The sequence below is a fragment of the Mesoplodon mirus genome, assembly GCF_964341445.2.
Source record: "Mesoplodon mirus genome assembly, chromosome: 18".
Classification (NCBI taxonomy): Eukaryota; Metazoa; Chordata; class Mammalia; order Artiodactyla; family Ziphiidae; genus Mesoplodon; species Mesoplodon mirus.
This window is the reverse complement of record NC_138994.1, coordinates 54,107,659-54,123,093: the sequence shown is the minus strand read 5'-3', so window position 1 is coordinate 54,123,093 and position 15,435 is coordinate 54,107,659. Positions and strand designations below refer to the sequence as shown.

General features: G+C 38.1%; 1 protein-coding gene across 1 annotated transcript in view; it reads left to right on the top strand.

Annotated features, from left to right (window-relative positions):
* Nucleotides 1-15,435, top strand: part of NLK (nemo like kinase) — a 146,288-nt gene that overhangs the window by 116,468 nt on the left and 14,385 nt on the right. Inside the window, exons 4-6 of the mRNA XM_082603528.1 lie at nucleotides 6,102-6,208; nucleotides 7,710-7,795; nucleotides 12,153-12,362. Of these exons, the coding sequence (XP_082459654.1) occupies nucleotides 6,102-6,208; nucleotides 7,710-7,795; nucleotides 12,153-12,362 (403 nt within the window). The remainder of the gene's footprint in view (nucleotides 1-6,101; nucleotides 6,209-7,709; nucleotides 7,796-12,152; nucleotides 12,363-15,435) is intronic.

Sequence of the window (15,435 nt, the reverse complement as noted above, 5' to 3'; positions counted from 1 at the left end):
TACAAGAGGGTTAATATCCTTAATATGTAAGGCACTTTTACAAATAAATTATCACCCCAGTAGAAAATTGAGTAAAGAAAAGAAACAAGTCTCTCTCTCACTCTTCCTCTCTTTTTCCCTCTCTCATACTCACACATATATATGGCCAATAAACATGTAAACAGTTTTCAATCTGAAAACACAGTTGATAGAACACAGATCTTTACTGCCAATTCTTCCTGCAGCCCCCCCTAAAATGTCAGTAAAGGGTTAGGAACTCAAACTAGAAGAGGCAGAAACCTCTGCTGGCAGTGATGAGAACCCAGAAACAAGTTCTTGCTCAGAACATCAGAGCAGCTCAGGGTTTGGAGGCATCAAGTATCTCAGAAAGTAGGGATGCAGGTAGGCCTAAACACAGAATTGGTTGCAAGCCTGTGTAAGAAGTAGTAAGATGTTCAAATGTTCAGATCGTCTCCTATTCCGCAGGAGACCATATAATACTTTATTCCCTGGAGACAGCATGAGTGGAGCTGTGGTGTCTTTGGCCCCATCCCCCACTTATACAGAACACTGGCAACCTGGCCTGTGCCCTCCAAGACAAAAGTTTGGAGGGCTCTTCTCTAGAGAAATGGATTAACCCGAGAGGATCGTAATTGAGGATCCTTCGTGAAACAAAATTAAAGCTCTGTGCTGCCGCCGCCCCCCCCCACACACACACAAAGCTACATTACAGTCAAAACAGTAATAACCTAAAGGCCAATTGATAGGAGATTTCTTAAGTCATGACATTACATAAATTGGAATACTATTTAAGCACTTTTTGGGGGGGGCGGGCTGCGTTGGGTCTTCATTGCTGCGTACAGGCTTTCTCTAGTTGCAGCGAGCGGGGGCTACTCTTCCTTGCGGTGCGCGGGCTTCTCATTGCGGTGGCTTCTCTTGTTGCGGAGCACGGGCTCTAGGCACGCGGGCTTCAGTAGTTGGGGCTCGCGGGCTCTAGAGCACAGGCTCAGTAGTTGTGGCGCACAGGCTTAGTTGCTCCGTGGCATGTGGGATCTTCACGGACCAGGGCTCCAGGCAGATTCTTAACCACTGCGCCACCAGGGAAGTCCCTATTTAAGCACTTTAAATGATATAAAAGAATTGTATACCATGGAAAGATATTCACAAGATATTTTAAGTTAAAAATATATAAGTGTGTGTGTGTGTGTGTGTGTATATAATATGATCTACTTTGTCACGATAATTCCACTACAAGGAATATATCACTAGGAAATAATCAGATTCACATAAAGCTATATATGTGGGATATTTATCTCCTGGTTATTTAAAAATAGTTTTAAAAGTTAGAAATAACTTGGATATTCAACAATGACAGATTGGTTAAATGAATTATAAATATATCCATACATTAGAACCCTCTACAGTAATAAAAATTCTGCAAGAAAACAGGCAGCAAAGCCATGTGTATACTATAATCCCAGTTTTAAGTATACATATAGGTATGCATACACAGCTTTTACATGAAGATATTATAGGTTAATTCAAAGAGGTAGGATTCTATGTAGTTTTTATACTCTTTGGCTTCTTTGTATTTCCCTAGTTCTGTGATGAATTTTTTTTTTTTAACTATTTTGGAAAATTTTTTTAAATACACAGAAGGAGAAACAATAGTATAATATCTATCATATACACAATACCCAGCTTCAGCAATTACTGATCATTTTGCCAGTCTCGTTTCCTTTTTATTGAGAGGAGGGGGAAAGGAGAGCTGTATTATTTTAAAGTAGATCCCAACTATCACAGTATTTTACCTAAAAATACTTAAATATGCATTTCTAACTGGTAAGGGCCTTAAAAACATAACCATCATAACCTAATAAAATTAGCTAATTCCCTGATTGCCTCAAAGGTCTCTTTTTTTAATCAGGTTTGTTTGAATCAGGATCTAAAAAAATATAAGTTGCATTTGGTTACTATATTTCTTGAGACTTTTTATCCCAAACATTCCTCCCTTCCCTTCCCCTCACAACGCCCCCCTTCCTTTCTTTCTCTTTCTCTTTCTCTCTTCCTTCCTTCCTTCCTGCCTTCCTTTCTCTCTCTTTCTTTCTCCCTCCCTCCCTTTCTTTCTTTCTTTCTTTCTTTCTTTCTCATTGATTTTTTGGAGGTATTTTTCCTGGAGAATGATCCACATTGTGTGTTTAGCTGATTGCTTCCTCATGATGTCTTTTTATTTCCCATATTTCTAGTAAACTGATAATTAGAACTAGAAGATTGATTATATTGTTTTTTAAGATATGAATATTTTCTAGGCAGTGGTGTGTATATCACAGGGACATAATATCTTGTCCCACAATAAGTGCTGCTAAGATTGAGTGGTGGATTGAGTTGATGTGGGTCTCATTCCTTTCAAGTGGTTTTAGCAACCATTGATAATTGGTACCTTAGATCCATGGTGTCATAGAGGTTGCAAAACAGTGATTTTTTTTTCCCCTAATGTATCATTACTTCTGTATTTATTAGCTGAAATTCTTCTATAAAGAACACTCAACATTTAGTATATTTTATTAGAGTTTTTAAAAATATAACTCAAAAGAAAAGAATGTAAAATCCTAAATTGTGTAGGTCCATTGAAACAATTTAAACATAGTCAGTTTCACTATTATGTAACCTTAGGCAGGTTACTTGCCTTCTGTTAGCCTCAATTTTCTCATCTGTAATTGGGGATACCACTACCTATCTTGTAGGATTGCCATGGAAATTAGATGAGATGATATATTTAAAATACTTAATGGAGTGGCTAATACCTAGTAGGTGCTCAATATATATTCATTCATTCAACAGATATTTACAGGGGACTTACTATATGTAGGCATTGTTTCTTCTGAGACTTTTGGATAGACTTGTGAACAATACAGAGAAAAAACCCTTGCCCTCATGGAGAAGGATTGGAGAGACAAACAATAGATGTAATAAGTAAATTATGTAGGATAAGTACTAAAGGAAAAAAGAAAAGGTAGGGCTGTGCGAGAGGGTAGCAATTGGACGAGGAGTGCAGGACACATTATTAGAGTAGTCAGAGTTGGCCTCAATCGAAAGATAAAATTGAAGCAAAGATACAAAGGAGGTGAAAGAGTTAGCCAAGTAGATGTCTGGGGAAGCACAGTCCAGGCAGAGAAGGAGGAAAGGCCTAAGGTTAGTGTGTGTCTAGCATTTTCAGAGAACAGCAAAGAGGAAAGTGATAGGAGGTTAGAGAAGGAGGAAAGCCAGATCATTTATGGCCCTGCAAGGACATTTTAAGGACTTTGACTTTTCCTCTATATGAAATGGGAAGGTTTTGCAGGAAAGTGACATAATCTGGCTTTCGTTCTAAAGCATGATTATGTGAAGTGCATCTAAAAAATAAGATGAATTGGTGAATGGAAAGGGCCATGGATAAATGTGCACTGAAGCAAATATGACAAAACGTTAAGTGTAAATCTACGTGGTAGGCATATATATGGTGATCACTGTTTAATTCTTCCAAGTTTTCTGTGTGTTAGGAAATTTTTATAAGAAAAAGATTTTTTAACTATTAAGAATTCTACATGCCAAATCCCATTTCCTCACTAATTTCTTTGGAAAGAGCCTGGTTAATAAAACCTAACATAAAAGTTAAACCTAAGAGTATAAATACCTTAAAATTGCATTTTCTATATAATAAAGTGACTCAATATACAGATAAAATATAACAGTGAGAAATGTATTCTGGCTACTTTGTTTTAGAAATCTAGGGGTCTTGGGCCAGGCTGGTAATAGTGGACATGATAAGAAGTGGTCTAATTCTGTGGCTAAGTTTTGAAAGAACCAATAGGATTGGAGACAGAGTGAGAGAGGGATCAAGGTTGACTCCAAGGTCTGTGGTTTGTGGTGTGACCAACCTGCTGGAAAAATAGGTTTGCTGTGGGAAAGCCTGCACCTAGAAAGTGTGTGGTGGGGGAAAGATAGAGAATACATCTTGGACATGTTAGTTTGAGCTGTCAATTAGACATCTCGTGGAGATGATGAGTAGACAGTTTGATAGACAAGGCTGGACTTAAGGAAAGAAGATTAACTAGAGGTACCAAGTTGGGAGTCATCAGCATGGATGTTATTTAAAGTCATGGGGGCTTCCCTGGTGGCGCAGTGGTTGAGAATCTGCCTGCCGATGCAGGGGATGCGGGTTCGTGCCCCGGTCTGGGAAGATCCCACATGCCGCGGAGCGGCTGGGCCCGTGAGCCGTGGCCACTGAGCCTGTGCGTCCGGAGCCTGTGTTCCGCAGTGGGAGAGGCCGCAACAGTGAGAGGCCTGCATACCGCAAAAAAAAAAAATAATAAATAAATAAATAAATAAATAAGAAATAAGAAAGAAAAATAAAGAAAGAAAGAAAGTCAGTCAGTCATGGGACTGGATCCCATTACCCTATAGAGTGAGTATCGAAAGAGAAGAGGACCAGGGACTTCCCTGGCGGTCCAGTAGTTAGAACTCTGTGCTTTCACTGCCAAGGGCCCAGGTTCAGTCCCTGGTTGGGGAACTAAGATCCCAAAAGCCATGCTGCATGACCAAAAAAAGAGAGAGAGAGAAGAGGACTAAGCCCTGGGGCATTTCAACATTAAGTGCTTGGGAAAGAGCACCGACAAAGGAGGACTGAGAAGAAAGAACCAGAGAGGGAGAAGGAAAGTCAACAGTTGGGTGTCCTGCTAGCCAGTTGAAGAAAATGTCTCAAGGAGGAGGGCGTTTCCAACTATGGTGTGTCGAGTGTTATCAGTTATTCTCCTTACTCCCAAGTTGTCCCTTTTCCTACCTGTTTTTGCTAAAACATTAAATTAGAAGTGTTTTTAAATCCTTCTCCCCAAATAATAATCACTTACTACAAGAGACTTTTTAAAGCTCATAAGGGTAAGATACAAAGCCTAACATCACTTTTTGAAAATTTAAGTTTTGAAGGCAGATTCCTTCTCGTCTTTATTTTTATAAGCCCAGCATTTACCCTTAAAACAAGCATGTAAATGCTAAAACAAGAGCCCCAGGGCCTCTTAGTTCATTTACAACTAATGGTAAGCACCCTAAGACTACAGCCTCCATAATATCGTTCTGGAAGAAGAATTTTAGGATCTGAGGAACTATGTAAGAAAGCAAAACAACTGACATTTTTTGTCTTGCCTTTCCCTGCTTTCAGGTGCACAGGGCCAGGGAAGCCTTACTGTTTTACTCAGAATGTGAAACTGACTTTTACAAGGTGTCAAAAGAATTTGAATCCTGGTAGGAGCCTCCTAAAGTCAAAGGCCGTCTCCCCTTGTCTTAAGGAAACTTATATTATTTAAATCATAAAGCTCACCCAGACTTTTAAGGAGTTCTTAACTGCAGGCAGAGTAAGACATGAATCTTTCCTTTTCTAGATGAAGCAAAAGGTGATGCCTTCACAAGAGTCCTGAATTCCCATCTCCATTGCTCCCTGCGCCCCAGCCTTTGATCATCTGCCTTATGTTGATTGAGCAAAACCCTGAGGGTATAACAGAGTGCAAAGCATGGGAAGCTTAAAATTTAGTAAGGGAAGTATAAATGTATAAAAAGTTAAATAATAAAAGAATTCAGTTGTGAAGATTGTAGAGAGATTTGGACTTGAACTAACCATTTTGCGTAGTTTTAGGAGTACCATGCTTTATAGAGTAACTTAAGCCACAGTTAATAGGTAGGTTGTCATCTGTTCCATTGGTGCCATGGTGGCCTAGGGTGAGACCAGCAACCCTCTCTTGGGGTTCAAAGGACACTCCAGTAACACGTCTGAATAGACCCTCAGACTGGTCTTCACACTCTTCCTGGCCCAGCTGTCGTTGAAAATATTTACCCTTGGTTTTCTCTTTTATAATGCTAATTAATAGTGAAGTCACTTGGTTGTTTACTTCTGCTAACTTTTTAAAATTCTTTAGTTTTGGCAGTGTTTTATCTTGTGAGGGCTGGAATTGTCACCTCTTCAATGCTGTCTAGAAGCTTTTTTTCCCTAAGCTTTTTCCAGCCTTAAGAACAGAAGTTATTTAGACCTGGTACCTACTTTGCAGGGATTGGGGGCTGAATTCTCGGAACTCTCCTTAACTTGAAACCTCAAGATATGTTGTCACAGAATTGATGCAGAGTGACCTACATAAAATTATCGTCTCTCCTCAACCACTCAGCTCAGATCATGTCAAAGTTTTTCTTTATCAGATTTTGCGAGGTAAGATTTTCTTTATGAAGAAAAAGGTAGTGTCACTGTATAAATGAAATGTTTTGCTTTTTATTTGAACTAATCTGACCTTCCAAGGCTTATTTCTTCCCTAACAACTTCTTTCTTTTGACCAAGGTATATTTAATAATTTCTGTACTTGACGTTTAATAAGAGGCTTTTAAGGGTAGCCAAGTGGTTCTTATTTTCAGTGGTGGAAGAGAAGGCCCTATCTAATTCATTAGGTAATCGAGGGGGTTAATATAGAGAGGTAAATAAGCAAGATGGTTTGTCAAACAAGAATGCTTTGTCACAGAGTTTCCACTAAACAGCCTTTAGTAGGAGTGTGTGGCTGGCATCAGATGACTAAATTGAAAAGGAACTGTGTTCCCTATGGATAACATACATTCTTCAAGCCAGCAGTAGGTGGGCCTGGCCTGAGTGTTGGCAGGCATGCCTGAGTTCAACTCTAGAAAAGCAAAATGACTCTTCAAGCATGGAGGAGACTGATAGAAACAGCCAGCTAACTAATTCTGTAGGCTGGCTCATTAAAGAGCACTGACTTGACAGAAAAGTGATATGGGCTGACATTGCTGGAGTGTCCTCTGGCCATCAGGTGTGTCCCTCAGAATTTTGCCATTACAAATGGAGAGTTGTTTAAAGCTAAAACAGTTTTCTTACCTAGTAAAGTACTTTTTTTCTCCCACGGGATTCAAAGAATTAAGACATTCTTTATAAAAATTGACAAGCATCTGCCAAAAGAATTAAAGCACATACACAGTGTTAAAGCTAGAAAGTTCCCCTTCTATAGATTTGTTGATATTTGGAGATGGGGGTGGGGTGGGGGTAGAGGGGAAATATTGGATATTGGATCTTTTTTTCACACTTGTAAAAAAAAATGGGATTTGCTATATTTTATTCAGAAGGCTCAGCCTTGAAGCTGTGATCTTTAGCAGTGCTAAAGCCTACAGTCTTTCAAGATGTCAAAAATATTTTTAAAGTAATTAATTACCCTCTTGATTCTTAGTGGTGGAGAATACTACCAACAAACCTGGGCAAGTTTCTGAATTTTGTCTCATCAGTGAAGATCTGTCCTGGGAAAGGCTCCCTGCTGGTCGATGGGAACTATTTTGTGGGAGCAGCTCACAATCACAGGTTGAGAGTATCAATAGCAGAGCTCCAGTAGCCACACTTGTGAACAATTCAAGGCTATTGGTCTGGTCAGCCTTAACTCCAGTGCTTGGAATGCCTGTCTATATACTTAAACCTCAATAATCTTTCGAATTATAGACATTATCTCTAGACTGTGCAAACCTTTGATGACATTTTATTTTACTGTAGCAAAACTATAGTTTTTTGAGGTAGGACTAAGTCAAGCTTTTAATAATGTTCATTATGCAGTTATTTAGAGAACAATTTAAAATCCTGTACTCTTGTTTCTATGGTTTTCCCCAAATCATTGGTTGAGTAAAAGGAATTAAGTATCTTCAGTTAAATCTGTTTATTGTTTCAGGTTTGAAATATCTCCATTCAGCTGGCATTTTACATCGAGACATTAAGCCAGGGAATCTCCTTGTGAACAGCAACTGTGTTCTAAAGGTAGCTTTTCAGTTTATTTAAACATGTAAGAAAAAATTGGAACGTCAAGGCATGTTTAAAGAACATGTTTTTGTGAAAGAAATGGTTAAATTTATTTTCATCACTTTACCAAAATTTAAAGAACCCAGTGTTCTCTAGCAATATCACTAGTCATGGACATAGTAACTAATTTGTAGTCTTGGCTCATGGTTTCTTTGTGATATTTTGCACATGTTTTGGAAACATTGGAATTGGAATTTCAGTGTGACTAGAAATAAGAATAGAGAAGGTGATTTCTTTTCAGATTGTTCCATTATAAAGGAAGTGTATATCAGAAGAAAGATTGGAAGACCAGTAAGCTTCTACTTACGTAAGAATCAAGTGTGGCTTTTAAGAAGACTGTCTATGTTTTTGCACAGCTAACATTTTTATATGCTGTTTGACTGAGGCAGCAAAGTAGGGAAATAGAAACATTTAAAACTGAAAATACTAAGCCAGGAAAGGTTCAAATGTATTTCCACGGTATACAGTAACCAATTCTCAGTTATCCCTCTGAAGGGGTATTGATTACAGGATTTATTATGTTTAGCGGCCCACAAATCTCAAGGTGTCAATTTCAGTTTTTTATTCTTACCCCAGTACCATCCCCACCCCATTGTCTTTTGTTAGAGTGGCTCACGAATAGCAAAATCCACATGTGTACATACACCCTACCCCTAATAGAGATGTGTATTAGCAGAACTCCTAAATAGTGAGGGGTCCACCATATTTTTCCCTATCATAGAAATTAGAGATAAGGGCCTTCCTAGAGCTGAGTCATCTCTGTGTAAGCAAATTGAAACTCCCTTTATTTTATGAGTGGCTAAAGTATTATATGGTGCTTCAGTCCACAGTAAATATTCTTTTTTTTTTTTCTGCGGTACATGGTCCTCTCACTGTTGTGGCCACTCCCGTTGCGGAGCACAGGCTCTGGACGCGCAGGCTCAGCGGCCATGGCTCACGGGCCCAGCCGCTCCGCGGCATGTGGGAACTTCCCGGACCGGGGCACAAACCCGTGTCCCCTGCATCAGCAGGCGGACTCTCAACCACTGCGCCACCAGGGAAGCCCCACAGTAAATATTCTTAACATTTCAACTGATATATTTGAAAAAGAAAAGAACTGTTTATAAATGTTGTCTTATTTTAAACATAATCAAGACTGTCATTAGTACTTAGCTTGTTGGCAGTTAAACTAAACCTTAAAACCAAGTATATAAATGAATTTCAGTTTTATCTTAAATGCCTTCTTTAAACTGTGGGCCAATTTTCTTCAAAAGCTGATGTGTTATACTGCTTTTGAATAAAAAATTTCCCTTCACTCTATTCTTGAAGAAGTCTGTTCCTGTTTTAACTCTAGGAAGATTTAAAACACCTATTTTTCATATCTTCCCTGAAAACAACTAATATTGTAGTTCATTCTTTTGTTTCCACAGAAAATTAATTGTCCCAAAAACCACTAAAGTAAATATTCCTTCTATAGGTCATTGAGTTCATTCCCCTGCCACCTTTTCACTTTTTAAAAAGAGCTGTAGCGACTTCCCTAGTGGTCCAGTGGTTAAGACTCCATGCCCCCAGTGCAGGGGGCCCGGGTTCAATCCCTGGTCAGGGAACTAGATCCCGCGTGTGGCAACTAAGACCCGGTGCAGCCAAATAAATAAATATTTTAAAATAAAAATTAAAAAAATAAAAAGAGCTGTAACCTATCCCCATAACCTATTTTAATTCTTAAAAAAAAAAAAAAACATTAAGAACGTTATAGTCAGGGACTTCCCTGGTGGCGCAGTGGTTAAGAATCTGCCTGCCAATGCAGGGAACACGGGTTCGAGCCCTGGTCCAGGAAGATCCCACATGCCGTGGAGCAACTAAGCCCGTGTACCACAACTATTGAGCCTGTGCTCTAGAGCCCGCGAGCCACAACTACTGAGCCTGCACGCCGCAACTACTGAAGCCCGTGCACCTAGAGCCCGTGCTCCACAACAAGAGAAGCTACCACAATGAGAAGCCTGCGCGCTGCAATGAAGAGTAGCCCCCACTCTCCGCAGCTAGAGAAAGCCCGTGCACAGCAATGAAGACCCAACACAGCCAAAAATAAATAAATAAATATAAAGATCTTAAAAATAAATAAATAAATAAATCCTGGTCCTTAACAAAAAAACCTTATAATCAGGAATCCTTTGTCCTATTCATACCAAATCACTTTATGACGATTTAAGCCAGTTTCTTCTTATTTCAATTTCTGGTTGGAGAACTTCACAAAGCATTTGTGTAGAATCTGTCATGCTTGATGCCATTAACTGCTTGCAGTCCATTTTCCAAATCGTTATGGTGGTGTAACCTCTGGCTACATGAATAACTAAAAGAAAATGTCATTTATGAATAAACAACATACAGATCAGAACAAATTGAAATTTTGCTCTGTTTCTTTAACTTGTCTTAGCAGCCTACTTTTAAAAACCAGAGTAGAGTGCCAGTCTGTTGATGGTAATTCTCTCTTCTCAAACGTAAAAATGCATAGAAAATAATTATGATAAAACATTGTTTAAAAATTAATGTCCTTTCAGATTGTGAATATATTTTGTTTACTATTAGGCACAAAACAGATAATTTTGCTGGAAATCGAATATCTTTTTGGTTATCTGACCATATAAGCTTCTTACTTTGAATTTAGCCTGTCTTCCAGATAAATTGCCAAAAATGATTCCAGATCTGTTTTATAAGAGAAAACATTTTCTGCTGGGTAGGTGGTTGGTTGTTTTTTTTTTTTCTTTTTAGTATAAATACAAGAAAAGTAAAGTGGATTTCAGTCCTTTCCTTTAGTTTTGTTTTAAAAGATATCCTAAAATTTTTTTGCCAAGTAATAGAGCGTTTAAAGATTATGTGTTATTTGAACACTGGCCTTTGGGAGGGTTTGATAAACAACATATGCCTTTTTTCCTTTTTGGTATAGTTTTTTCTGTGTGGTCTGGAAATTTACTTTCATTTTTAAGTTTTAAAGATGTTGGCTTTATACTTCTTCATCCCCACCTACAAACATGAATTCATTTGATGTGACCAGATATAGCACAATTCAAGATAAAAAGAGAGGATTACCAAAAATTAGGGGTAAAATTTGTTTTCTTTAAAGCAGTGGTTTTCAAGTTTTTTTAAGCCTCCAGACCCTTTTTTCAAATGAAATATTATGCTGGGACCTCAACTTAGAAGACAGATAAAAAGTGTTATTTTGTCCCTTATACTACTGACTCAGAGTTCATCAGTGACCACACTGGAACTTCGATGGTCATTCCTCTCTTATCTCATCCTCAGTGCTCCCAGTTTTGTTCTGGTTGCCCAGTATCGAGAAAATCTTAATTCCTGAGAATAAGCAGAAGTTGCCGGTGGTGGCACTGCTGCTATTTACTGACAGCTCACCTTGCAACCTCCAAATACTTTTCACTTAAACAGAAAGAGCAAGAAAAGATTTATTCCTAGGTCTGCATGTAAATTAACCAGTCTTTCTCATTTACCATTATGTCTCCAAGTTCTAGCATACTGTCTAAAATATAACAGGCACTCAATTAATTAAATGTTGATGGTGTGAAGAAATGAAGGAACCTGTTAGCATTGGTATTCTACAGTGTGCTACATTTTGGCATATTCACACATCTGAGTGTGTATTTTAAATAGATACATGTGAAGTTTAGGTAAAATGTTTACAGAACTCCTGAAGTACCTCCTCAGAACTGGATTCAGCAGGACTCCATTTGAAACCCATAGCTTTAAAGAAATTTTACTATATATATTCCATTGAGATAGTGAACATATGGGAATTTCCTCCAGTCTAGTGGTTAGGACTTGGCGCTTTCACTGCCAGGGCCCCAGGTTCCACCTCTGGTCGGGGGAGCCAAGATCCTGCAAGCCATGTGGTGTGGCCAAAAACAAACAAACAAACAAAAGATAGTGAACATAGTTAGCTCAGGAGGTCTTTAAGATTTTCCTTGTAATTTCTTCCTCCATAAGCCAGCCTTGAAAATAAATTAGCTTGATTTGTTCATTAAACCTAGAAGTATGCATTCAGCTGCTTTTTGTTTGTTTAGTTAGTTACAGTTGAAAACAGATGAAAAGTGAAAAGCATATCTTTATAATACATCATTTTATATAGAAATATGGAAGTTTGAGACTTTTCTTCCCTTTCATCCAAATAAGATCAAATTATATTGACACAAATATACTCTGCCTATATCATTGAAAACTTTTCAAAGTTCAGAGGTCTATCAAGATTTTAGTTTTTTGTTATTTTGTTTTACCTTTTCACTTGTAAATATATTTGTTTGACACTATTTTGATAATCTTTTCTATTTAGATTTGTGATTTTGGATTGGCCAGAGTGGAAGAATTAGATGAATCCCGTCACATGACTCAGGAAGTTGTTACTCAGTATTATCGGGCTCCGGAAATCCTGATGGGCAGCCGTCATTACAGCAATGCTATTGACATCTGGTCTGTCGGATGTATCTTTGCAGAACTACTAGGACGAAGAATACTGTTTCAGGCACAGAGTCCCATTCAGCAGGTATGATTTCACTTTAGGCTTTAGGAGCTTTTCAATTCTGTTACAGATTTAAAGGAAAAGCCATCTTGCACACATGTCTTGGGCTTATTCATTGTACTGTCTAAATTGCTTTTAACAAATTCAAGTTCACTTAAAATTCAGAAAGTTATGAAGTTGAAGATTACAGAGATATTGATTTTGCAACTTACGAGCCTATTAGAGGGAATGTTGACTTTATTACACGCATTGATGCATGGCAGCAGACTCCGATGTAACAGTTTGCACAGGTGTAATCTTCAGTGGTTAGAGGGCCTCTGTTCTTTCTAACTGAATGGATCTGACATGAAAATGTATTTGGTGACTTAATGTACTTACACTTTGTGCTTAGAATATAAATTTTAAGTGTTGACTTCTTTAAATATGAACATTTAGAAACCCTTTCTAACCTTTATTGAGCTAAAATATTTAAATGTGGCAGAGAACATCAGGAGCTGATTAAACTGTAGCTTTAGGAAACGGTTCCTGATATTATACTTTAACTGTCTGTCTTTATAGCTAATTCATCACTACCCATATTTTCTTTGGGGTAATTCCTAAGTATTTTTTATTCATAAATTTTAACAATATTGTTTGCGTGAGAATAACGTAACAATGATGAGTCAGGCCGTAGAATCAAAGTGGTGGGTTCAAATCCTAGCTCTGCCATTTGCTATCTGTCAAGTCTTGGGCAAGGTAAGCTGTTCCTGAGGATTGTTGTGCAGATTAAATGAAGCAGTAAAGCTGAAAGTAAGGCCTGGGGTCTAGTAAGCACTTAGTAAATGTTAGCAGTTATGATGGTGGTGGTGGTGGTATGCCAGGGTGTGAGGGATACAGCCATAAATAAGACAAAGCTTTGTGAAACTTTCACATGAGATAGAAAATAAGTATACCAATAAATATAATCCCAAGTAATGATACATTCTATGAAGAAAACAATTAAACCAGGTTAGGGATAGAGAATGATGATGGAGCAGTGCAGTGCTGAAGGCCTCTTGGAAGGGATAACATTTGAGGAGTGACCCAAGTGAAATGAGGCAGCAAGATACCCGGAAGAAGTATTCCAGGGAAAGGGACAACCAGAAGGTGCCTGGACGGAGGTGAGGCCAGGAGCATACCTGGGACAAAAGGGACAACCAGCATGACAAAGCCCTTTGAGGCAGGAGCAAGTGTGGGTGTTGGAGGGATGGCTTGATTAAAGGAAGAGTATGTAAGAGATGAGGTCAGAGAGAAGGAGCCTGACCATGGAGACCTGATAAGGACTTTGGATTTTATTCTATCCAAAGTGTGATGGAAAGCTCTGTTTTTGAGCAAGGGTTTTGAGCAAGGGAGTGTTAAGATTTGATTGATCACGTTTTAAAAGATCAACCTAACTATTGTGTATCTTTGTAAATAATTCATGCACTTGACCAAAAATGAAATCATTTCCTTTATGCTCTATCTACCAAGAATTGTTAACTGATACATTAGAAACTATATATGCTCTGATCAACATTTAAATCTATTTCTCTGCTATACGTTCAGTCTTTTTGTTTAAGTTTACATCTTTTAAAATTGATCCTGGTGATAAAAAATTATCATATATAATCTAATGTTGGATACCATTGATAATATTCACTTTACTGTTCAATTTCTTTAGAAGGTAGAGTTTAACAGACTTACCTGTAAGATGATATGTCATATCTGTACATAAGCTGCCATTACAGAAAAGCTTAAGTAAAAATTAAGATGTTCAAATACTGTATATTGAACAAGGATCTTGGGTTGCTGCTGAAAAGAATGTACAAAGGAAAGTGTGAAGCAACTGGAATGGGATTCAAATATCTCATTTTCTAGAGAGATAACATAGGTCTTGAGTTTGCCAGTGTGATGTAGCCACTGAAGTCTCCTCCACATCTATCAGTCATCAGTGTATTTTGGAGTGAGAAATCAAGATCTAAAATGAAAAAAAGAGTCTAACTTCTAAATGGAAGTAGATATTTTCTGTAGCATTTTCTCCTTTATCTTCGAGAAATAAATACCCTATGTCCTGTAGTACCAGCCGACTTCATAAAAATGTTTCTCATCCATAGGTCTGACCCATTTTAGACAACTTTCTCAATACTTCCATTTGTTTTCATGAGCCAGTCATTTCCTTCGGCCTTTAGTTGTTAGAGGTCCAAAAGTATCGCCAACACACTTTTCCCAAAGAGCTTTTATATAGAGATCTTTTATTCTGTGCAAAACAAGCTACTTGAGAACCTCTATTATCCTGGAGGGCAGTGATACTGATGGCTACCCCATAGCTTAGTTAAGTGCAGAAAATAGTGCTTTGTATTTGGCAACCCCAGAACCAGGAAAATAAGTATTCGCTGGATAAGAGTTTTCCATCCTGGAGGAATTAGAATGAAATGTTATTGCTAATTGGGTTATGAAATTAGAACAATCATAGCACTAAAGAAAATTGTTAAGGTAGTTTGCTACCTACAAAGACTTGTTTGTGAGAAGACCATTTTTATTGGTCTCCTTTATTGTGCACAGCTAATTAGGTGTGGCCTTATGCGGTGTCATAGTTTTCTAAATCACACGGTTTTTCGCCAGTGTAAGAGATTTCTAGCATAACTAGAATGTAAAGGGTCTGCACTGGCCCAAACTTAGCTTTTATTTCAGGTGTGAATGTTCTGAGTATTTACTAAATCACAGCTGCCTGGTTTGGATTAGCTCCTCGATGAGCCTGAATCCGTTTGAAGCATCAGAATCCATTGATTAGCTGTTTGAACAGAACAGTCATTAGCCATCACCGAGAGAGCAGTTCGTTTCTACCAGGATCATAGAGGCTGCGGTATCAAGACACAGGGCAGGCAGATGCAGACCCTAAATTACTATAGCCTTAGAATGCCACGCTTGCCAAAACTGTTTTCTCTATTTGTATCTTACGGATTCCTAATAAACATATATCTGTTTGGTTTTTTTTTTTTTTTTTTTTTTTAAAAAAAGGCCAGAAAGTGAACGTAGAGGCTCCTACCAGTTAATCTGGACGTCGCCTTAAATGTTTTTTCCCCCCAAATTTGGTCCTCAT